General features: G+C 42.9%; 2 protein-coding genes and 1 long non-coding RNA gene across 3 annotated transcripts; 2 read left to right on the forward strand and 1 right to left on the reverse strand.

Moving 5' to 3' along the window:
• The first annotated feature begins 3481 nt into the window (after positions 1 to 3481).
• LOC133168586 (uncharacterized) lies at positions 3482 to 11770 on the forward strand. Its single transcript, XR_009718242.1, has 2 exons — positions 3482 to 3714; positions 11636 to 11770. It is a non-coding gene; the product is annotated as an uncharacterized LOC133168586 (long non-coding RNA).
• A 1611-nt stretch (positions 11771 to 13381) lies between these two features.
• Positions 13382 to 16075, forward strand: bsx (brain-specific homeobox). The gene is made up of 3 exons (XM_061300246.1): positions 13382 to 14185; positions 14663 to 14853; positions 15308 to 16075. Exons 1-3 carry the CDS (start codon positions 13948 to 13950, stop codon positions 15548 to 15550), a joined length of 672 nt encoding a protein of 223 aa, XP_061156230.1. The 5' UTR covers positions 13382 to 13947; the 3' UTR covers positions 15551 to 16075.
• Positions 16076 to 17372: 1297 nt separating this feature from the next.
• On the reverse strand, positions 17373 to 21940 carry jhy (junctional cadherin complex regulator). The gene is made up of 7 exons (XM_061300245.1): positions 21807 to 21940; positions 19838 to 19903; positions 19604 to 19689; positions 19277 to 19502; positions 18544 to 18630; positions 17820 to 17948; positions 17373 to 17621 (listed from the first exon to the last, which is right to left on the reverse strand). The coding sequence occupies exons 3-7, from the start codon at positions 19648 to 19650 to the stop codon at positions 17421 to 17423; spliced, it is 690 nt and encodes a 229-aa protein (XP_061156229.1). The 5' UTR covers positions 19651 to 19689; positions 19838 to 19903; positions 21807 to 21940; the 3' UTR covers positions 17373 to 17420.
• Positions 21941 to 23048: the final 1108 nt, after the last annotated feature.

Raw genomic sequence — 23048 nt, forward strand, 5'->3', positions numbered from 1 at the left:
AGTGAACTGAATCTTTAGAATCAGTTCACTCAAAATATTTGTTCAAAAGAATCGTTCCCCGAATCGTACACTACACTTTCTTATTTATTCATACCCTCGTGTAGTGTGCCACTTCAATAGGGAAAAAGCTAAAGTGAAAAGTGCCACACCCCCACCTCCCGATTGGCTGTTTAATCTGTGTCACTCGGACACTCCATTAGGTATACCGCCATTTTCAAGTGTACCTAATAACAGGCCACTTAAATAATATGAAATATCATGGTCAAAGGTCACAGGTGTCAAGTTCCAGTCCTCGGGGCCGCGTTCCAACATGTTTTCCAAGTGACCCTCGTTAAGCGCACCTGCGTGAAAACTTTTAGCTTCTTTCACGTTCAGAAGCAGCTAAAACTTTTCACGCAGGTGCGCTTAACGAGGGAAGCGCACGGACACTCCATTAGGTACACCGCCATTTTCAAGTGTACCTAATAACAGGCCACTTTATTAGGTAAACATCATGGTCAAAGGTCACAGGTGTCAAGTTCCAGTCCTCGGGGCCGCGTTCCAACATGTTTTCCAAGTGACCCTCGTTAAGCGCACCTGCGTGAAAACTTTTAGCTTCTTTCACGTTCAGAAGCAGCTAAAACTTTTCACGCAGGTGCGCTTAACGAGGGAAGCGCACGGACACTCCATTAGGTACACCGCCATTTTCAAGTGGACCTAATAACAGGCCACTTTATTAGGGAAACATCATGGTCAAAGGTCACAGGTGTCAAGTTCCAGTCCTCGGGGCCGCGTTCCAACATGTTTTCCAAGTGACCCTCGTTAAGCGCACCTGCGTGAAAACTTTTAGCTTCTTTCACGTCCAGCAGGAGCTAAAACTTTTCACGCAGGTGCGCTTAACGAGGGAATCACATGGACACTCCATTAGGTACACTGCCATTTTCAAGTGTAACTTATTGATTTCCCTATTGAAGTGGCCTGTGATTAGGTACACCTCATGGACACTACAATAGGTACACTACACGAGGTAAAAAAAAGAAAAAATAATGAATAAATAAGAAAGTGTAGTGAACGATACGGTGAACGATTCTTTTGAACAAAGTGAACTGATTCTAAAGATTCAGTTCACTTGAGAACTGGAATGCACATTGCGAGTACAAAAAGGGCAGACAACTGCAGGCTTCATGGATGAAATAGCCGACTGGATAATGACAAGGATTTTTGCTCTGTAATAACATGGTTCGATCCCTGGTGTGAGAAAGTACTAATATGTGTTTTTATTGTGCAATTAACCCTTCATTTATTGATTTATTTTTTCACCTCGTGTAGTGTACCTATTGATATGTTCATGAGGTGTACCTACACATGTCATTTAAAGCAGTTAACCAAATGTCAGATTTTTATGTTTTAATTGGCAAAAAAAAAAAAACAAGGAATAAAACACCAGACAAGTTTTAACATCAATGTTTATTAAAAATAATAATATTAAAAGTACATTTCAAACCAGCAATCTAATGTGAAATTGCAGTAGATATATTGGATAACAATATTTAGGCGTGTATATATATACACGTTATTTAAAAACTTTAAAAAGTGTTATAAAACCAAGATTACACAAGGAGGAGCATTATCTCCCCGTTTTTGCATAACGGCGCATCCCTTCATGCAATAAAGTTAGCCGTTAGTTTGGAGAAAACGTGCATAAAAGAAGTGGTGCTTCAGTGAGTGCTTCTTTCTTTCCATCGTAAATCGACATTGTGCCTTACAAGCCAGGAGGGAGACGCAACACGTTCACTGACTGATCCGTTGATGCACGCACGGGAAGGAAGGAAGGAAGGAAGGAAGGAAGGAAGGAAGGAAGGAAGGAAGGAAGGAAGGAAGGAAGGAAGGAAGGAAGGAAGGAAGGAAGGAAGGAAGGAAGGAAGGAAGGAAGGAAGGAAGGAAGGAAGGAAGGAAGGAAGGAAGGAAGGAAGGAAGGAAGGAAGGAAGGAAGGAAGGAAGGAAGGAAGGAAGGAAGGAAGGAAGGAAGGAAGGAAGGAAGGAAGGAAGGAAGGAAGGAAGGAAGGAAGGAAGGAAGGAAGGAAGGAAGGAAGGAAGGAAGGAAGGAAGGAAGGAAGGAAGGAAGGAAGGAAGGAAGGAAGTTGACCCATTGACTCGTTTGCGAACGGGAAAACCACGATTCGTTCCCGCACTGATCCGTTCTCGCGATGAACTGGAAATGCGAATCACTCACTCATTCGTTCACTCACAGATTGGTTCGTTGGTGAACGGGAAATGCAATTCAAACTCGTTCGTAAACAGGAAGTGAAGTGACGTCATTTTCTTCTTCGTTTTGTTTTACGACGAGGTGGCACCAGCTTCAATGGGCGTTACTGACACCTACTGGTTGAAGTCATATGAACTGAAAAAAGAACGAATCACTTTAAGAAGTGATTCGATCACTCTCGTTCACTGAAAGGATTCGGTCCTTGAACCCATCGTTCACTCACGAGCCAACACTATTGTAGATGTTACCGAGCCGATTATTCTTATTATTATTTATAATTGGGGGGGGGGGGGGCAGTTGTATTGTTTGACGTATATGTTGTTCCCACGGGATGTTGTAATGTAGAGAAAAATGTGTGCGTTGCCGTTGTCGACATTGCCGTGTGTTTACTTGATTGTTTTTTGTCTAGTGTATTGCTTAGTTGTGTGTTATTGAAGTTTTTAAAAAAAAAGGATCAGTGTGTACGATGCGTTGAACGATTGGTTTGAACGAATTTTTTGTGTGAACTGATTCTAAAGATCCAGTTCACTTAAAAGTACTGGAATGCACATCAACGCGCACACGACGCTCCAAAGTCGCCTTCAACTATGAGGTTATACTGCAAATAAGTTGGTGTTCATACGCTAAATTGCTTCCGGTTTTTCTTTCCAAAATAAAACTAAGAATGTTGAATGAAGCAATTGCGGCTGAAAATGCTTCCACCTTGTCCGCATTTCCCGAATGTGTATTGGTAGCTTGATGCATCATCTACTGACTATTCTTAGTATTTACCTGAACACGCACTGCAGTGAGATTCAGACGTTTCCCTGAAGAAATTCCCGTGACAGTATTTCTTGAGTATTTCACGAATATTTTCTATAAACCCCTTAGGTGTGTTTGTCGATACCGTGTTCTTACAATTAAAATACTGTCAAGATGGTACACATTTGTCACATGATATCAACCATGCAGGCAGAATCAACGGACCACTTCACCTTGAGTTAAGTTCAAACACAAGCATGAACAGATATGTGGATTCACCATGGCAACAGGGATTCCATTGAATTAAACATATGAAATAGATATGATGACGTATTATTTTAGGGTTTTTTTTGTGTGTCATGAATACATTCCCTTAATCAAGTGGAATTTGTGTATAAGGGGGAAGGCCAAGAGCAGTGCTCTAGCGCCCTCTATTGACCACTGGTGAGCATAATGCGGGCAACATTCAAATGCAATGAACAACGAAATGTTGTATTTATATTTTGAAGATGATGTCTTCCTTATGCAAGATTAGCATTTTAAGCTAAATCATATTGGATTTTGAGTCAGGCCCAGGCCACCACCACCACCAGCACCACCATCATCATCTCTATTTTAAAACTATTCTATCCTTTTATCTCCGATCAAATCAGCGGTGCTGCTCGTCTTGGTCGACTTTCGCTGTGGCTCCGTGTAATCACATTACAGAGGGCAAAGGGATTTGGAAGGTAACGAACATATGAATGCAAAGAAGCTTGCTTGCTTGCTTGCTTGCTTGCTTGGGGCTGTGGTCACTTTCGGCCGTTTGGGGAGAGTTAGCAAGAGAAATCCATTTTTCCTAACGCTCGGGCTTGAAACCCTAACCCTAGTTTGAAACCTAACTTAGGCTTTCAAACTAGGGTAAGGGTTTCAATGGCATTCTTTGCCTGTAAGATTCTTTTATTTTATTTGGTACATTTGAATTCTACAGTTGATGGGAGACAAGTTTGTGTTTGGTTGTTTGAGGTTGCAGCAGCGGATGAAAGTTCTGAGTCAGAAATCCAGTCGGATCTGCAGTAAAGCAGGTTACGACAGAGAAGCGTGACTAAAGGGATTTTAGGGTGAAGCACATCACAGATGTCTTATCCCCTTACTTGTTGGCCTGTCTGCAAGGACAGACAAGCATATGTTCCATTTTAATTGGTTCCAATTATATTCCATTTTAAAAGTCACTTTTTCTTTTGAACTGATGCCATTCCGTTTCTTTGGGAGATATGTGAACACGATTAGAAATGGCAACATAAAAAAAAGGAAGTTTGGTGAATATATTCATATTGGGCCTACGGCACTATTAATATAGTACCAGTAATAATTAGTGACATTATTTTCATAAATTCACATACAAAATGATGATCGTCATTTTTCCCAGGATTGATCCAGTTCAACTTGCGTCCGCTAGAGAGCTCCCTTGCTCTTCACTCATGTTAAATGCTTGGTTGTGTCGTGTAGCAAGCAAGGCCTCTCAACAGGCTTCGCCGCTTGTAATCTTATTTTTCTAGGGATCTTGCAAAAAACATTGAATGATGTCAAACTATTTAGAAAAATGGTGCAGCTATCTACATAAACAAATTGCAACACTATAAAACACACCAAATGAGACTTGAATGGAAATGTGGCTTGGCTAAAGATATTAATAACAGCTACCTGGCAAGATCATTCATTCATTCATTCGTTCGTTTGTTCATTCATTAATTCGTTCGTTCGTCCATCCGTTCGTTCGTTCGTTCATTCATTCATTCATTCATTCGTTCATCCATTCGTTCATCCATTCATTCATTCATTCAATAAAAGGATCATGAATGATTTTTTTTTTTTGCAGCAGCAAAAACCTGCTTGCCTGTGGTTTTGGGGGCAGATAAGGGGAAGAGGTAAGTTACTTCCATGTTTGTTCCCCCAAGAAAATGATTTTCCTGCTAAGCAACATCCATAGCTAGGTAGGAGTGCGGTGCGAGGAATGGTCCTAATTGGTGACAGACAGACAGCCAGCTCTACTCATCGTCCTTCCAGTGTCTGCTGCTCATATTGACTCCCCTGCAAAGCATAATTGCATTAATCAGGCCAATTTCCCTGTGGGCAGTGGTTTATTTCCATCATGAAATGCCTGATGAAATCTTTAGACACTGCGTATTAGAGAACAATCCCGGCAAATAGCTGATACTGTTAACCAGTCACAAGCTGCGCCGAGGCATCGCTCAGCTCTAATTTGAAAGGGACTGAGGTGATAATGCGATGTGTCATCCTTTTGTGAGTGTGCATTAATGGCCATGGCAATTGATGGCAAATCAACTTCTTTCAGGAGGAAGAGAACAGAGTAGCAAGGGGGGGGGGGGGGGGGGAGAGCAAAAGAGCATTGACTGGCAAACTGCAGAGCCACAGCACCCTTTAATCCATGACTTCTCCTAATGGGGAAGCTTTAATGCATCCAAGGCGCTACATTTCACTCACTCACTCACTCACTCACTCACTCACTCACTCACTCACTCACTCACTCACTCACTCACTCACTCACTCACTCACTCAGTCACTCACTCACTCACTCACTCACTCACTCACTCACTCACTCACTCACTCACTCACTCACTGCCTCACTCACTCACTCACTCACTCACTGACTCACTCACTCACTCACTCACTCACTCACTCACTCACTCACTCACTCACTCTCTTTCTTTCAAATACAGCTCTCTGGAAATATGATGACAATCATGGGACTTCATGTTGCAGTATTTTTAGGATGTTTGGAAGTATGCATTCCAAAAAAACGGTCAACAATTCTTTTCATTGTATCACATCCGGTCATATTTAACTGTCTATTTTTTTCCATGTTTTTGTGAAAGATTGTGTTGAGGGTTATTGTTTGTGCAGGTGCATATACATTTTAAATACGTTTTTTTTGTTGACTTGTATTCGTTCGATTTCTTTTCGACTCGCTATACTTTTTTTTTTTTCATTTTTTGCTGCCGTCACAGTTTGCTTTACTTAAATGCCTCAAAGTGGTTTGAATTTCAAGTTCACTATTAAAGTCGAAATTGACATTGACAGCAAATGAGTCATCAAACGATCGAGTAAACAATGGCTAGGAATAGTTCTGGTGGATCTATTTGGACCAAATCAATCCACATTTGTTGGTTGTGGTGGAGCTTTGATACAATCCACCTTTGGAACTCCACACTGTCGCTCAAATGTGTACTGTGCCTGAAAAAACAAATGCGACATGCGTGCACTCTTTATTGGACAGAAATGAGAGGCGAACTCCATCTCTGGGATGGATCCTAAATGTTGCACATCCTAAATGAAGGGTGTCTATGATTTGATGAAACTAAACAGCCCAATGTTTGCCTTTAATATTTGCATGAACGCATGGACGTATTCCCTCTTTTTTGAACGTCCACACCAACATCTTATTTCCCTACGAGAGACATCTTAACAATAGCCAATTGTTTTTCCATTACAGCGAAAAGCCCAAGCAATCTACGAGCAACCTATATTTGATCAAAGTGGCCAGGTGAAAATGGAAAGCAATATGCATGGGTCCTGCCCTTAATTTGCCCATACATTCTTGTGCATTTCCAAAGAACAGGTGGCTTGGCACGTGGGCTGCCGGCGCCAAGTGAGAACGGCAACAGCTGTTCATTTCATGCTGCCTGCACCTTTGCTGACCCCATTTGGGTCTATGCGCCGGCTGAGACAGTGGCGAAATTAGCTGCATTACTGCAGCGGCTCGAGCTGTGATTCTGCCCACATTCTGTCCATTATAGCGGCCCCTCCGTCTGATTAGCCCCAACACACTAGCTAACATGCCAAATGACTATGTACTTGGCTTCCACATGAGCTTTCGTTCACTCAGCGGCGCCCAGAAGATAGAAGAGGAACTTCCCAGAGTATGCCGATTAGGAAGCAAACCAAGAAGCAATAACCTTCATAGTTTGGGGTTTAATTGCCCGCTTCACTCTTATGATTTTGGACTTCTATTCATTTACAATTTGGGCTTTGTTTTGCTTCCCTTTTATTAAACGACATGATCCGCTCTCCACTCAACTAGAGTATAAACATATTAGAATAAGAATCATATCAAACACAGCTCCCCACACGACAAAGAGAATATTTCAAGTATCATTCAAGTAATAGAGCAGGAAGAATAAAGTAAGACTTTATTGCATAGTCATTTTAAAAGTGTAAAAAGCTCCTATATCTTAAGAAATAATGTTCTCTCCATTTTTGACAGGAGGTATTTTACCGGAAACCCTTTTTCTTTTTAATATCGGCTCTGAACACAACAGCAGCCTAAGTCCTATTGATTGCGGCTGAATTAAAAGTACCTGACGTAGGGCGTCTCTAATCCACAGGGTCTTTTAAGAGTCACCTGCTCTGACAAATGGGCCCCTAATGTGTTCTTAAATTATTTTATTGATAGGAAGGGGACAGTCACTCCAGGTACCCATACAAACGGACTTAACATGCTGTGCAAGGGTCAATTTGGATTCCATTTTCCATTTCTTCATTATCCGCATTTTAAACCATACTGGGAGGGAGGGAGCCTTATCGTTTGAGAGTACTTGGAAATGTTGATATTTGCTTGCATTCACAATGGATTCTTTTTTGGAGTGCACGGGTGCCTTTTTCATTACAGCTTGGTTAAGCGCTTTGATCGATTGATTGATTGATTTATGAGAGTTGAACGTCCCTTTTACATCAATCTGGAATGTAAATATTCGATGTAGCGTAAACGTTACGCCATATCAAATATTTCCATTTACTTCATAATGTGCAACAATTATTTTGTGTCAGAAACCAATATTTAAATAGGGACAAATTCGATCAACAATACTATTTCTATATTCATTGTCTTTCTAGCGACTGCTTTTGTCTTTTTTTTGTCTTTAATATAAAACATGGCACTTTTTCAAAACAATCTATTCCAAATGGTAATTGAGAGGAAAGGTGTGCCAGAGCTTTCTAACTGCTACGCTTTATAAAATGTAAATTGCTAATTGGTTTCTTGTTTGTATGACCTTTGCTTAAGTGCCTGAAAGCCTCTTGCAAATTGTCCACATGGGCACTTTACCTCATGAAGGAATTTCAAAATGATATTTGACAAGCTCCATGAAAGAACATTTGTCATGTTAGATTCACACTTATTACCAATGTCATCAAAACATTCAGTCGATGTACAAACTAGCGAAGAGGATCATTTGCGAAATTGCCCGGTGAACTGCTTAATTACTCACTGATGGCCTCATCAATTGTCTCCGGGAGCTGCATTCGCTCCTCGCCACTTTCTTTCCATGACGTCTTGACTAAAACAGGTGGCAGGCAAGTGAGCAAAAAGAAAGAGTGTGGCTGGCTGCCAACATGAATTAGACGGCAGTGTGAAATATACAGTAGGATAGGAGCCATGCATGTAAGCGTGATCATTGGTTTATTTCTACTCTCTTAATTTGAGAGGTGAGGCTCCGAGAGACAGGAAGTGTCACACCCCAGGGGTGGTGTGATGCTTCAATGAGAGCATTTGCTTTGGGAGACCAGCGTGGGTGGATCCCTGCTGTAGCAAGTGAACATATAAGCCCTTCTTTTCCCTCTAGATGAAATAAATGGCTTTTGCTTTGCCTTTTGGTCACCTTTCCTTCCCATGGCCCGAGCAGACAAGGCGGCAGTTTGTTCTTTTTCTTCTTGCTCACTTTGGAGGAGCAAATGAGCAGCGAGAAGTCCATTAGCAATGCGCCACCCAGCTGGGAGTCGCTCGGAGGAGGACAGACACCACCACTTGTTCATCCGGTAGCACAGATCAAGCCAGCGTGCGTCAAGTAACAGTAAGCGGGGAGAAAAGACTCAATCAAGTGGTCAGCAAAAGGGGGGGGTGCGGCATCTGCCCCTATGCACGTTTGCTTAATTGGGTTTGACTCCAACAATTACTGGGTAATAATGGGCTTTTCAGCCAAGCCACGTTGCAGTCAAAGGCAGTGGTGCAGCAGAAACAGAGAGAGGCAGAGAGAGACAGAGTGGGAGAGAGAGAGAGAGAGAGAGAGAGAGAGAGAGAGAGAGTGGGAGAGAAAGTGGGAGGGAGGGAGGGAGGGAGCAATCAGGAGAATTGGCAATGGACTTTGGTTAAGCAGTGGTTATTGAGTCTTTGATAGGACTCCAGGAGGCCAGGGCAGCAACAATGACAGAATTAATGGGCAAGGCACGATGAGAATGTCAGCTCAGCATGCGGCCGGCCGGCCCGAGTGGCCTTTGAGCTGCCTTCTGACGCTTCTGCCATTGTGCTCGCCCGAGCCGCGACATTGTGAAAAGAAAGGCTTGACCTCTTGCTGGATCTCATCATCAATGCATTTTTTTTTTTACAAGTGCTGCTCATAGAGCAATATTGTTGACTTCTTCAATGTGTGGGAAAACATACTTGAGGTCATTTTGGGAACAACAATCTTCGCTGATATTCCGTTATCGAGACAAACAAACATTCAGACACAGACGCTTGCTTTTACTGTATTAGAGAACAAGGATGCTTTCATTTTCTCTGTGACCGGAATCTGATGACGATGACTGATGATTTTCTTTTTCACGCGGAAATGTTTCCGAGCGAACCGACAGCGTCTTTGATGTCTTTGTTGAACACAAAATGTTACTAAAGATGACCGCATCTGATTTGTATTCCACATGATTTATTCATGTTTTTCGGGTGTTTTCAATTTTATTTTAAAATAGGGACAATGCACATGAAGGAACAGGACAACATCTAGATCTGCTGCAAAAGTGCACATAGGTTTTCATCGATGCATTTCATCCTACGTATGTGACTACAAAAGGTGTATAATAAACTTAAAAAGAAAACCGTGACCTTTAGGTAGTCAACACTGTGACTAGTTGACAGTATGTCTGCAGATTGAAAGCAGCAAGCTAAAATTCTTTTTGTCCACCTACCAATGTTTTTTCCCCCAAGACTTTAAAGCACCTCTGGTGTCACTCATGATTATCCATCACGATGGGCCCATTTTGACACTTCAGAATCAAGTCACAACAAACAGGCCCCACACACACACACACACACAACAAAATGGCTTTTCTTTGATATAATTTGTGGAGGAAAATGACAAAACACAAGCTGGAATGATGTGTAAAGTCAAGTTTGGTGGGAGAGAAAATGGAAAAATTTAGGGCTATGTGCCACACTAATGGATATCCTTGTAGCTGAGAGAAAATGGGACCCAATAATGTGTCCTTAATGTCTGCCAGCACTCTTTCTGAAAACGTATCAAAAGAAAAGTCCCCTGCCATTTCTGCCAGCAATCACTTAATGGGGTAGGTAAATCTAAAAAAAAAAAAAAGAAAAGGACAAAAAGGCATGCGCCATTTCTGGCCTGTGCAGATGGAATGACTTTATAAAGCAAAAGAAATCATATCACGCAAAGAAAAGCACAAGCTGCAAACAATAAAAAGGGGAAAACATCCATGCTTTTGAAAATTCATTCAGCGGCCGGCCAGCCAGCCGGCCGGCCAGGCGCAAAGCAAGACCGCCCGCCCGCCCGCCCGCCCGCCCATCCTTAAGTGCAGGCACTGACAAGAATTTCAATTATTTCATTAGGAAGAGAAAATAAACAGGCTTAAGTGTTGTGATTTCTGCAGTCTTTCATAGATCAATCTAATGTGCGCTCACACTGGAAATCAGGCGAGATGGAAGGCGAGTGAGTGAAGTAGAGTCTCCCTAAAGCATGCAATTAAAATGCTAAATTAGTTTCTTGATATATTCATTTAAGTAGTTAAGTGGAGAGCTTTTTCTCCCCACAACTGTCTCATGGGTGGATGAGGAGAGGCGGCGGCGGTGGCGGCAGCGGCGGCAGCGGCAGCAGCAGCATCCACTAGCTGGGTGACAATTGCCATTCATTTACGGAGGACCGGCTGAAAGCACTTGCTGCACAAATGTTGTCATTTGAAGGCTTTAAAACACCATCCAGACCAGTTGATTTAACCTATTAGGCAGAGTATGTCTGTGACATAAAGCATTTGCTTCACTAATGTCAATCATTTTTAGAAGCCCATTAAACATTGTTCTGGCCTTGTGCTTCATAAATGGCACAGCATGGGAAATAGCCAAATGTCTATTTGTTTTTCTTCTTCTTACTGCCGATGTCACACACTCTATTCATAAAGCAGTTGCAGGCTGCTCATCGATGCCATGTGCTACTGGGGCGCCGCCGCCGCCGCCGCCGCCGCCGTCGCCGCCGTCGCCTTTCTAAAAAAAACAAGACCCTTTCGGGGTTAGTTAACGCCATTTCCAAATTCTGGACCTCAAAGTCCATCGCATTTTAATCTCTCAAATAATGAATATGAATTACAAAATGGCAGTGCATGGGTCGAATGGAGAGAAGATTTGAAATCCACATTTTTAGTCAGCACCCTTGACTTGATCGGACTCCAATAAAGATGGCGGATTTGCGAAACCGTTTGGCCGCACCTATGACCATGTTTGCTAGTGCCGCGTCAAGAATAAAAATACTTCTTGGAAAATGGATAATAAAGTCTCTATATATTCATTGCGTGTGTTTTTAATGATCACCTTGTCCATTAGTGATCCAACCTAAATGGGCAAAAATTGCATGTTCTCTTCTGTGACAGAGGCATCATTTCCACTTTGACTGTGGCTATCAAATGGCCCCTGCATGGCTGCAACACTCAGGGTGGAAGAAAATAGGCTGCGCTCTATAAAAATGAAGTTATATGTAAGTACAGCACTCAAATCTGGGGGGGGGGGAGAAAAAATGCTTTTTCTGGGGCATTTTGTCCCTGTCAATTGGTCTATGCAACTTGCTGTAATGCAGGTAATGGAGCTACTCTTCTCCTTTCATCTTCAAGCTTTGTGCATGTGTGAATGTGGACGGAGGGATGGATGGATGGAGGCACAGGAGAGCAAATACACTCTGCTGAGGGAGCTCTACTCTTAGATGAACGAACACAGGTGCATGGACTGTGACGTACGCATGCGCTCCAAATTGAAATTGAAATTCACGACTTCACTTGGTTTGCCTCTCCAATTGTTTTTCTTCATTTCCAACGTAAGCAGCTCAAATGAGCTGAATGGAAGTGAACTTTTAGGACTCAGCGCTCGCTCGCTCGCTCGCTCGCTCGGTCAGTCGGTGGGCAAGATGGCATTCATATGCTTTGCACAGGTTGCCAACCGTTCATGTGAATTGGAAGTTTGGAACTAGTCATTTGGTTTGCCTGCTATCTGTCTGTCTTCCTTCTTTAATCAAGTGCACTTGCTTTTTCAAAGTACATCAAAGATGTATTTGGAGATAAGATTGAAAACTGCCCCTCAGAAATCTGTGTCAATAACAATCAGTGCAGTTTCTTTTGTTTGATGATGAATTTACAAACTAAAAATGCATGCCTATTATGCTGTTAAGCAACTGTAATACGTAAAGAGGTGACGCAGAGTCTTACGACGGACTTTTTGAGCTAATGAAATTGCCGCAAAGCCGCTTAACGGCGCCCGACCGACCGAAGAGGAGATTCGCTCGCTCGCCACGCATCTGATCCATTTCTTTTCCAATTTCTGCTTTAGTTATCCCGGCCTACGTGCTTTTTTGACGCTCGTGCAGTCAGCGCATGCAGGAGCACTTGGTTGTTTCCGTTTCCTAATGATTAATTGTTCCTTTTTTAATGAACGGCCGATTTTCTTTCAATTAGTACCAGAATATAGAATACGTGCACTGAAGCCTCCTGCCGCCGTCTTTTGTTTGTGTGTGTATGTGTGTGTATATATATGTATTTTTTTTATTTTATTTTATTTTTTTATGTCAACTATTGTTTTCATCACAATCATCTAGTTGTGCAATCACTTGTGTGCCATTAATTGGTTCCCTTCTGTTCCATCTGACCAAATGTAAATCCTGCATGCGCTGCACATTCCGGATTGCAGTCTCCGCTGTAATATCTTCCTAATTGCCCAAATTAGCATTGGAGGCTGATTGTGCCTATACCTACATGAAGGCACTTTAGCATGAAGTGTCATGATTAGAAATGTGACGACAACACCATATCAACAAATGATAGCAAACAGCTTTGCGTCGTAAATGGGCACGGGACATGTAGTCTGGTCGATTTTAATTCCGACAATTACAGTCCATTTGGAGCAAATTGCAAGACCGACTTGTTGGAACCTATTATTCCCGTTACATCCCATTCAACAAGTGAAATGAAGAAAGAGCGCACAACTGGCTAGCTGGGCGTCCCCATACTTCAAGATTATATCACCAAAGACAAAAGTAACTCCTTTAGAACAATTCAATTAAATGTTGAGCCATAAATATGTCAGATGCCGTGTGAAGCGATAAGATCTCAAACATGTATGCAGCTTCGGTGCGCTCCTTTAGATTTTTTCCTTTCAAATAAATAAATAGATAAATTAAAAAAATATATATAATTTTTTTTTAATTTATCTATCTATATTTATTTATTTATTTATTTTTTTACGCTGTTAAAGCAATCACTGGATTGGCCGAAATTAAAAGCAGCAAGTGTCTCGGGAGGTAAGTGGTTGTGCATAAAAACAGCATCGTTGCCTGGTAACCAAAAGAAGAAGAAGAAGAAGAAGAAGAACAACAACAACAACAAGCCAGCACTGTTTGTTTCCACGTGAATGACGAACACACTGCTTTTCTGGGTGATCGGCGTTTCACCAAGTGCACAATTTCACCCAATCGGAGCTCAGAGCGCGTCCTTAGCTTCTCCCCCGCCCATCTGTACTCTAATTGGCTGGTGGGTAAATCCATTTTCACACTCGGGGCTGAATAAGAACTTGCTGCCAATCTGATATGCTGTTGGATCGGGCCTGCGTTTAAAAGGCAAAGAGACAGCAGCAGCAGCAGCAGCAGCAGCAAGGCGCCCATGTCTTTTTAAAATCAGGCCTCCACCAAGTCACTTTGATCATGAATTACCCATCAGCGGCTCCTACGCAGAGGTCCACGTCCTTTTTTATAGAAGACATCTTATTGCACAAACCTAAACCTCTGAGAGAAGTGATTCAATCGCCTTTCTGTACCTCCGTGGCCTCCCGGATGCCGATCCTGGAGTATGGATACCCATTGATGCCAACGCCAGTATTAGCTCCGCATCCACATCATCCGCTCCACAAACCAGAACATCACCAGTACTTCTTCACATCTGGTAAGTAGAAAAAAATTGTCATGACCAAGAGCAAAACCTTTTCAAACATATACACATATTATGAAAGCTGGAGGCTTCATTACGCCTCCCCGTTTTATAAAGCAAAATTGGACTTTTAAATATTTCATCATCGAGACGTGGAAATCCATCCCTCAGGTAAAAATGCAGCGCCATTTTTTCCCCAAAAAATTCAAAATAAATGAATAAAAATGAAGTATTGCAATTCGTTAGAAGTGTCGTCAATAAAGGCAAACGAGGGCGAGAACGATGCTCGTTTTTCATTGACACACACACACACGCAATATGATTTTAGTTCTCATTTTTTGAGTTCAGAATTTGACATTCACATGCATTTTCCTGTCTAAATAGGATAAGCAAAAAATAGCACTTTCCATTGAACTAAATGGCAACTTGGAATGCGCCGTGCAGTCGTCTTCTCAAAGTTCCATCTCCCTCCCTGTCCGTGCGTGCACGCAGGTATGCAAATGCCGGCCTTGTTCCAACACCACGCCGACTTACCGGGGAAGCACTGCAGACGCAGGAAGGCCCGGACGGTTTTCTCCGACTCGCAACTCTCTGGTCTGGAGAAGAGGTTTGAAATCCAGCGATATTTGTCCACACCGGAGAGAGTGGAGCTGGCCACTGCGCTCAGCCTTTCCGAAACGCAGGTATGCATTGCGCTTTTTACACACAGCGCAAAAGCGCAAAAGCGCAAAAGCGTAAAAGCGCAACGCGCTAAGGGCCAGCATGCATGCGCCGTTTGGGAGCAGTCAAACCAAAATGGGAACGAATTTTAGGGGGAAAAAATACAGACATTCAAGAATATATTAAGATGATGAATTAATAAGCACCAGAGTTCCAATGAGGATTTAAGGCAACCGATATGGCGCGCGCTGCGCTGCGCTGCGCTGCCGACAGATTGTTTCATTTGTATTCACTTGTAATCAATAATGCATGAAAATGGGAGACCGCTGTATTATTATTTTTTTTTAACTTGCAAGAATCCGGCCTATATTTGATCCATTTGTTCAGACATGGTGAAAATGCATGATGACTTTTCCGTGTGGTTTCCAATTGACACATGCAGCAATCGCATGCCCCCTCCCTCCCTCCCTCCGTCAGGTGAAAACGTGGTTTCAGAACCGGCGGATGAAGCACAAGAAGCAGCTGCGGAAAGCCCAGGATGAGCACAAGACACCCAGGCAGTCGGAGAGGAACGCAGAGAACTCAAGCGAGAGTGAATTGACCGACAAGAGTGGCAAGGACCTGAAACGTCCACTGGATCGGGACACGTATTTGCTGGAAGACAACGACGACGATGTGGATATCGAGGATGATATTTGCTCCACGGATCATCTCCTATAGTAGGCTGCGTGCATTTCACATGCAGCACATTGGATACGTTTGTAAATAACTTTATATGATTACAAATATTTAGCGTTGAGGGGCAAAAAAATGATAGGCCTATATTGTCATGCTCATTTATGCACCGGCTGTGATATATTGTCATGCTCATTTATGCACCGGCTGTGATATTTAACATTTGTCTCTTCATCTCTGTAAATAAATTGGAAATGATGCATATGATGCAACCATTTCTGTTAGAACATCTACTTTTTCGCAAACCGGTGCCTTCGGGGTTTTTTTTTTTTTTTTAAATGCCGACGAATAACTTTCTATATGTAGGCCATAAATTATTTTGGATTTAGTTTTTTTGTTTCATCGCTAGACCCTGCTCTTAAATAATTTACTGCCATTTATATGAGTTTGAAGTGAACTATCGATCTATCTGGCGATCATTCCGGGGCCCGGTTTGAAGTCTGCGCGCGCGCGCGCGTTGTGCTTTTAAAATGTGGCAAATACATGAGATATAGCGTAACAAATAAAGGATAAGGCATGTCGCGAAGAACGGCCGGTAAATGCTGCCCGCCCGCCCTTGCTGCCAATCGGGTTTGACCGGTGTGCTGTGATGTATGTGCTTATCTTTAAATTTCTCATTTCTGAGGACTATTCGTTTGCTTCCTCGGTGAAATAAAATATTTTCAGTCAAACTAAATAATGGAAAAAAATTAATAAACATGTGTAACCTGACTTTGGTGGTGCAGCATCATATTCCGGTTTCGACTTAGTTGATCAACTCCAAAAAAGCTGATTTACTGTCAATTATTTCGTCTGTCCAAAATAAAAATAAAAAACGATCGCGTGACGAAATAACGTGATAATAATGATCAATCCCTTTCATGACCTAATTGAATAATTTCATGACCCTAATGAGCTGCAGCTTCCTCCTCCAATTGATATTTGCAAATAACATACACTTGTCTTTTTTCCCTATTGAATTTCTCCTCCTGCTTTTTGTGTCTTTTGTATTCAATTTGTGCTCGTGCCTTTTGAAGAACAAGCCGTGCCCGGCCGCGCCGTGCCGCGCCGTGCCGTGGCCTGCCCCTAATGTGTTTCAGATTATCAGACAGCAGGGGGAAATAGAAAAATAGGCTGTGCAGAAGGTGATCAATTAAAAGATTAAGCGTTTTGCAACACATGGCTGCATCTGCATTTGGGCCTAATAGCAGAGCCATCAGCTCATTTTCTCCAAGCCCGCCGCCTCCTGAAGCATCCTTCTCACATCAAAGCATCCGCATCATCTTTCCAATGGGCAGAAAGGGATGCTAATTCCAAGCCCTTCATGTATACCACTGAAAGACTCCTTCAATTAACTGGCTTTCAATGGGGGCGGGGGGGGGGGGGGGGGGGGGGTCGACTCAAAAAGATGCAGAGGACATTTCTCATTCAATTAAAAGCGGCTGTGTCATTTGTTTCCCATCAGCCAGCCATCTGAGGATTTAACACTAAAAACAGAGCGCTTCAAAGACTATGATGGGTTAAATAGAGACACTAAACGAATTCACCTATTTGCGAGATAAATAGAGCTTTGATAATAATATCAGAGCGCAATTAGGAAAATGAGCTGCGTTTGAGTGCTTCCCACTCCCTAATGGCAATCTCAAATAATATAGAAGAAGAAGAAGAATAGTGCCCTCAGTCCAATTGCGACCTCCATTTTCCTTCCATTGAAGCTTTCAAAGTAAAATGGCCAAATGATTTTTTTTCCCACAAAACAATGTGTTGCATGATGAAAGCAATTGGGGGGGAATTCACAGGGCAACGTTGAGCAATAGGAACAAGTAGCAAATGCATCATCTTGCGTTTATTGACGACTGCCACGCATTTCCCCCCCTCATATGACGTGCACCTTTCTGAGGAGGGCCTCTTTTTCTTCTTGGTGACGTTTGGTAAGAAGGTCAACTTTAGCCGTGGGGGAAATGTTGCCGCCATCGAAACAAGGCGTGACGGAATGTGCTGACTCTTGTTTTTGATTGGATTTTGCTTGAGGAGGCTGAATGACAGGCTTGGCTATGGTTCTGGCGTACTCCAAAGCCTGAGACACAGACAGAGAGAGAAACTCAAATTGATTGACTGCACATTCACACACTCAACCAGTGCAAATACATGATGTCGGCCATTTTGACTTGAGTCGAAAGTGCGGTGTCACGTTTTTCAAAGCGACCTACTTTTAACATACGATGACAAATTGTGTTTCTACAAAGAGGAAGAAGATGTGAAACTCCAGACACACCTTCATCCTGGCGATTTTCCCGTCTTTGCCCACCGGGTCCTTGGCCAACAGAAAGGGGATTTTTCGGATGTTTTTGTTCCTCTCGCGAACCGCGTTTGAATACAGCTTCTGTTGGGTCATCTTCTCAGTCTGGCAATGGTCAAAGAATGGGAACAAACAAACAAAAAGAAGGAAATTCACATGCAGATCAATTATAAAGAGGAGCCTCTCTCTCCACACAGCCCAGCCCAGCCCAGCCCAGCCCAGCCCAGCCCAACAAAAGCAAAGCCAGCAAGCTATGAAAAATGACATCTATCATTCACTAATTGGCTTTACCCCGGAGATGCGCAGGCCTCAATTTGGACTAAATGAGTCAAACATGCTCAGTTTGTACAACAGGAGATTAAGGAAAGCTATATTGCAGCCAAAGAGCACTTCACTTCTAATGGCTACTCTCATTTGCTTTGTAAATGTCATGTTATCTGCCGAGTGAGCCTTTAAATGATGCACTGAAAGCAGAGCTGTACGGCATATCCGATTCGAAAGAAAAACAGAATGAGTTGCAAATTCCGTATTCTTTTTTTTACCATTGTGTTACGTGACTTTTAACAATACTCAATGGCATGAAGGAATTGACAATAAAGCTGACTCTGACTCTGACTCTGACTCTGATGGAGCGAGCCATCATGAAAGATGACATCATCATCATCAATCAAGTTGAGTTCTTTTGGAGGGTGCTACTTACATTCTTTTGAACTATTGCGTAGTCAGGACCGAGACCTTGCAGCTTCACATCTAGCATCAACTCCTTGTATTCTTTCAGGCTGTATGTCTGACAATTTGGAGGAGAGAATAGTCCAAAATATTGAGAACATTCCATTCAATGGTAAAACAGAATTCAAGTCAGTCAAAATGATGTTGGGAATTTCTCGACGAGCGGGTGGTGTGAAAAATGTCAACCGTTTTGATTGACTTTTTCTTTCTTTTTTTTCCTAGCCCTGGTGACCTACTCACTCACTCACTCACTCACTCACTCACTCACTCACTCACTCACTCACTCACTCACTCACTCACTCTATCATCGAACCCATCTTTACAGAGCCAGCAGTTCTGTGGCCATCTTATTGCAATTAAGTGTATCTTAGAGGACCTGATGCTTTGCGCCATGAGTAACTAAAACCCTTCAAATGGATTAAGCAGCCCATGCGAAGACTGGTGAGGGGATTACTTGGGACTTCAAAGGAGCATAACATCCCGTCCGTCCATCCGTCCGTCCGTCCGTCCGTGTATGTGGAGCTTACAAGCGTAATGTTACGTTTAGTGCTGCACCAAGAAATGGTCATTCTACAGAAGGCAGCAAGGGATGTCAAAGAACAAAACAAAGACGGTTCATACGATAAAAAGAGCAGCAAACACAACGCGTCTGTCTCCAAAAGAGAGAGATTAAATGAGGGGAGAAAACTCAAGAGCAAAGCAACCTTATAATTGGGTCTCGTCCCCGTCTTATCGTCCATCTGTGCCAAGAAATCAGTGGAGCCGGTTCTATGGTGGGAATTGATTGTGTTCACACTCGGACTAAAGCGCATCTTCGGCATAATAGGTGGCAGCTTTGAATAGACTCTGGTGTCGTGTGAAGTACGCAAAGGCATTGTGGGGGCGCTGTCCAGACTTTGCTCGAGCCAATCTTCATTTGGTTGGCCCTCTCTAATGGATAAGAAGAATTTCATTGCACTTGCGCTCAAACACACAATTCTCTTTTGACAAATGACGATGTATGTTGGATTCAAAAGTTTACAAGAAAGCACCTTTGCCATTCGGGCCCTTTTTCCATGCTCCGAAAGTCAGGTTCCATAATCCCTTGTTCTTTACTTTCTTCAAAGATATGGGTGACCTGGGGATTAGAGTTGCTACAACACTTTAGATAAACAAAGGATGCCCCCCCCCCACCAAGCAATAAAAATGAAACACATTTTAAATACATACAATTGACCATTTTGCAAAGATTGTCCGCTAATTAAGCGATAACATATAGCACATACCTTCAGTTGTTGGATTAAACTTTGTTGCGCATCTGAACTCTCTTTTGGACACACGGCAGTAGCTTCCTAATGAGTACAAAAAGAAAGGAATTCTAATCAACTGGTGTACACCGAATAGTCAGTAGGTACCAACATACAAAATGACATGATGAGCCTGTCGTTGGCTTTTGACACCAATCAAATGGAGCCAATAATCTGGCCGCAATTGCGTTTGGAGGATGATAACCTGCGTGATATCTTTTCTTCTAAATTGGGAGGAACGGTAATTGCTTCTCTACGTCACAACAAAGTCTGTCAATTGAACACGGCTGGCTTCGCTTTTTTGCCAATGATGACTTCAAAGAGGATATGGGATCTTCAATTGCATTTAGCCACTATTGGAGAGAGCCTAGGTCATCTTGATTGGCTCTTTAGACTGAGGCAGGGGCAGAGGCCTTCACAAAGCTTTGGTCGAAAGCTATTAAAAGATTGGACATTGTTACCCTGGCTTTGAAGTGAGGGCCTGCCTGCCCGCCCGCCCGCCTGCCCGCCTGGCCTGGCTGCCTGGCCGCCTGCCTGCCTGCCTGCCTGCCTGCCTGGCTGCCTGACCGACCGCCCGCCCGCAAGAGCACAAGGAAGGCAGCGCGAGTGCAATAGCACAAGATTGATCTGCTACTTGTGTTATTATCAAATAATTCTAGGCTCAATGAACCTTCTCACTGCCTAATGCCACAATAGCAAGCAATTGCTGCATTCGAAAGGGGCGGACATTTAATAGTGGCTCCTTATCGTGGCATGATAACGGAATAATTATCCCCTGGGAGGAATTCAAATGTTTTGCTATATCGATGATATGCTATGGCAACCTTGCAATAGGCACATACATAGAGTAGGAGAGCAAGAAAGGCAGGATGAAACACCTTTTATTCGTTGTTTTTTTGGAATAGAAAATGGAAATCTCTTGAGTGAAATCATTACACGAGAACAATCCTTTTGAGGTAAGACGTGTATGGCAATTGGAAACTAATGAGCAAATTCAGAGGGATATTAACAAAACCCAAGGGTTCAAGAGAGGGAAAGCCTCCAGCTCTGTTTACCGCCACACAAAGCTAACAGCTCTTGACTATGTAAATGGTGATGATATGAGACATTGTAGAGGACTGGGGCTCAGATGGGTGGACAAGGTTGAGGGTATTATTGCCACAAAAACAGTCCTGTGGCCCAACAAATGGTGAATGCGTGCTATCCAGACCAATTATGCCACTGTGCCAGGTGCATGCATGCATGCATGCAGGGAGGGAGCGAGGGATGGAGGGATGGAGGGATGGATGTCTGAGAGCCTATTGGGAGGGAGGGAGGGAGGGAGGAGAGGAAGGGGAGCCATGTCTCTGATCTTCAGTTTGGACAGATCAAGTCATAATAAGCACGATATAGTCAGCCAGATACGGATGGATGGATGAAAGGCTGGAAATTCATTTTCCAGGTGGCCTTCAAGCAAACATCATTGCAGATTTGCCATCCAAACTCTTTACGATGCAATGATACCAATAAATGGGAAAAGGCTTGGGTGGTTGATGCTGCCAATGCAAATGAGACCCTTCACATATTGGACATCTTTAAGTACTTGCAACGCACACTTTTTGGATTGATTGATTGATTAAAAGATGTCAACAGCAGAAGACGTGTGCATCCAACACGTAACAACATATGAACATGTCTCGTAAACAAGCGCCGCAGTCGAGTTAAGCAGTAAGCTAATGCTAGCGTTAGCGAGAAGCTAACGAATGCATTTAACATATTATTGTGTTTGCCAAGAATATAACAGCACCTTCGATGCAATTCATCTGATACAACTCGTCAAAAAGAAGTGAAAGCGCACAGCGTTAAAATCAGCAGAACGACTGACGCTAATGCTATGCTAATGAAAACGAGGGCATCATACACACGCAATAATATGACACTTGATCATTTGGTGTCATCTCAGGCCTACCTCATTACCGTCGTTTCCAGAGAGTGAACGAACGCTCAATGAATCGAACGGCAAATCCACCCGTTCGGCATCGTTCGGATCATTAATTGGACTCCAAAAGTCCTTCCGGGTAAGAAAGATGGCGGCGGATTGGCGAAACCGTTTGGCTGCACCCATCGTGACCTTATTTGGTCGTGCCGCTCCAAAGAGCGGAAAGTGCGCTTGGCAACAAGGTTGTTTTTGCCACCCAATGTTTTGCCAGCACTTGTTTCCCTCATTTCTATCTTTGGTGTTTTTCTGCATTTTCATTTCTTTATTCTGTCTCAGTGTTCAAATGAACCTACCTTTAAAATGATAGGCTGTCTCGCAAAATGAGTGAGGGATCAAATATTTATTTCCTCCACTGTAGCTGCTATATAAACCAGAGCAACCCTCTTTATGAGAAGCAATCATACTGAATAAGATTTTTTTTTTTTTTTAAACGACAAACTTATCTCCACGTACCTTTTTCTCAATGTGAGGCTTCTTCTGTTGAAGTGCACGCATATTCACATAGGATCCATAACCAGAGGTGCTTCGGCCCAGTGTTATTTTGTTCCGTTCTACGAGGTCGTCTGAGTGGGCGTGTCGTTTTTTCTTTCCCAGAGTATGAGAACTGTCTGTTGGGGCTGAGATTTGAAATGATCCTCCAGCTCCGTGTCGCTGCACTTCCTTCCGCTTGTACTTTTGACGAGATTCCTCCAAGCGCATTGCTTCTGTGTGCTCAAGAGATCTTCTGATCGTTTTGTCCACATTGGCAAAGCTGACTTGGTCATCTTGGGGGTGTAAGTGGTACGGCTGATTGCACTTACTATCAGAAAGATTCGGAGACATTGAAAGTGTGTCAGCTATATATCGGTATCCTTTTAGAAATGGGGTCTGCGACGGACTATACGTTTGTTTATTAAAGTTGTGAGGGACAGGGACCACGGCGGAGCTCTTTGAAATCTCGGTGATGACATCTCCCTTTTTGATGGCGCTCCAATCTGGGTCACAGCACAATTCCGAGGAAGCGTCGCTGGCCTCCAGTTTGCTGTCAAACAAAAAAAGTTCGAAAGTAAATAGCTAACAGAGATTGCCATTCTATATTTACTCAATCATTTTTGTATTTTTACTTTCCGCCAGACAAATGAAGTGAATTTGAACAGTCATATCAGGGGAATAGTTCACAGATCGCATTTCCAACTCATGAGCAGTGTACAAAATAGTCGTATGAAATAAATG

This window comes from Syngnathus typhle, linkage group LG15, assembly GCF_033458585.1.
Source record: "Syngnathus typhle isolate RoL2023-S1 ecotype Sweden linkage group LG15, RoL_Styp_1.0, whole genome shotgun sequence".
NCBI classification, from domain to species: domain Eukaryota; kingdom Metazoa; phylum Chordata; class Actinopteri; order Syngnathiformes; family Syngnathidae; genus Syngnathus; species Syngnathus typhle.

What these genes read in the sequence shown, in the direction of transcription:
- jhy (XM_061300245.1), bottom strand. Translation starts at nt 19,650, where the DNA reads ATGGAACCTGACTTTCGGAGCATGGAAAAAGGGCCCGAATGGCAAAG. An exon ending in GGACGAGACCCAATTATAAG is followed by an intron (nt 18,631 to 19,276) that starts GTTGCTTTGCTC and finishes CCAAATTGTCAG; the next exon opens with ACATACAGCCTGAAAGAATA. An exon ending in GGAAAATCGCCAGGATGAAG is followed by an intron (nt 17,622 to 17,819) that starts GTGTGTCTGGAG and finishes TCTGTGTCTCAG; the next exon opens with GCTTTGGAGTACGCCAGAAC.
- bsx (XM_061300246.1), top strand. Translation starts at nt 13,948, where the DNA reads ATGAATTACCCATCAGCGGCTCCTACGCAGAGGTCCACGTCCTTTTTT. An exon ending in CCAGTACTTCTTCACATCTG is followed by an intron (nt 14,186 to 14,662) that starts GTAAGTAGAAAA and finishes GCGTGCACGCAG; the next exon opens with GTATGCAAATGCCGGCCTTG. An exon ending in TCAGCCTTTCCGAAACGCAG is followed by an intron (nt 14,854 to 15,307) that starts GTATGCATTGCG and finishes TCCCTCCGTCAG; the next exon opens with GTGAAAACGTGGTTTCAGAA.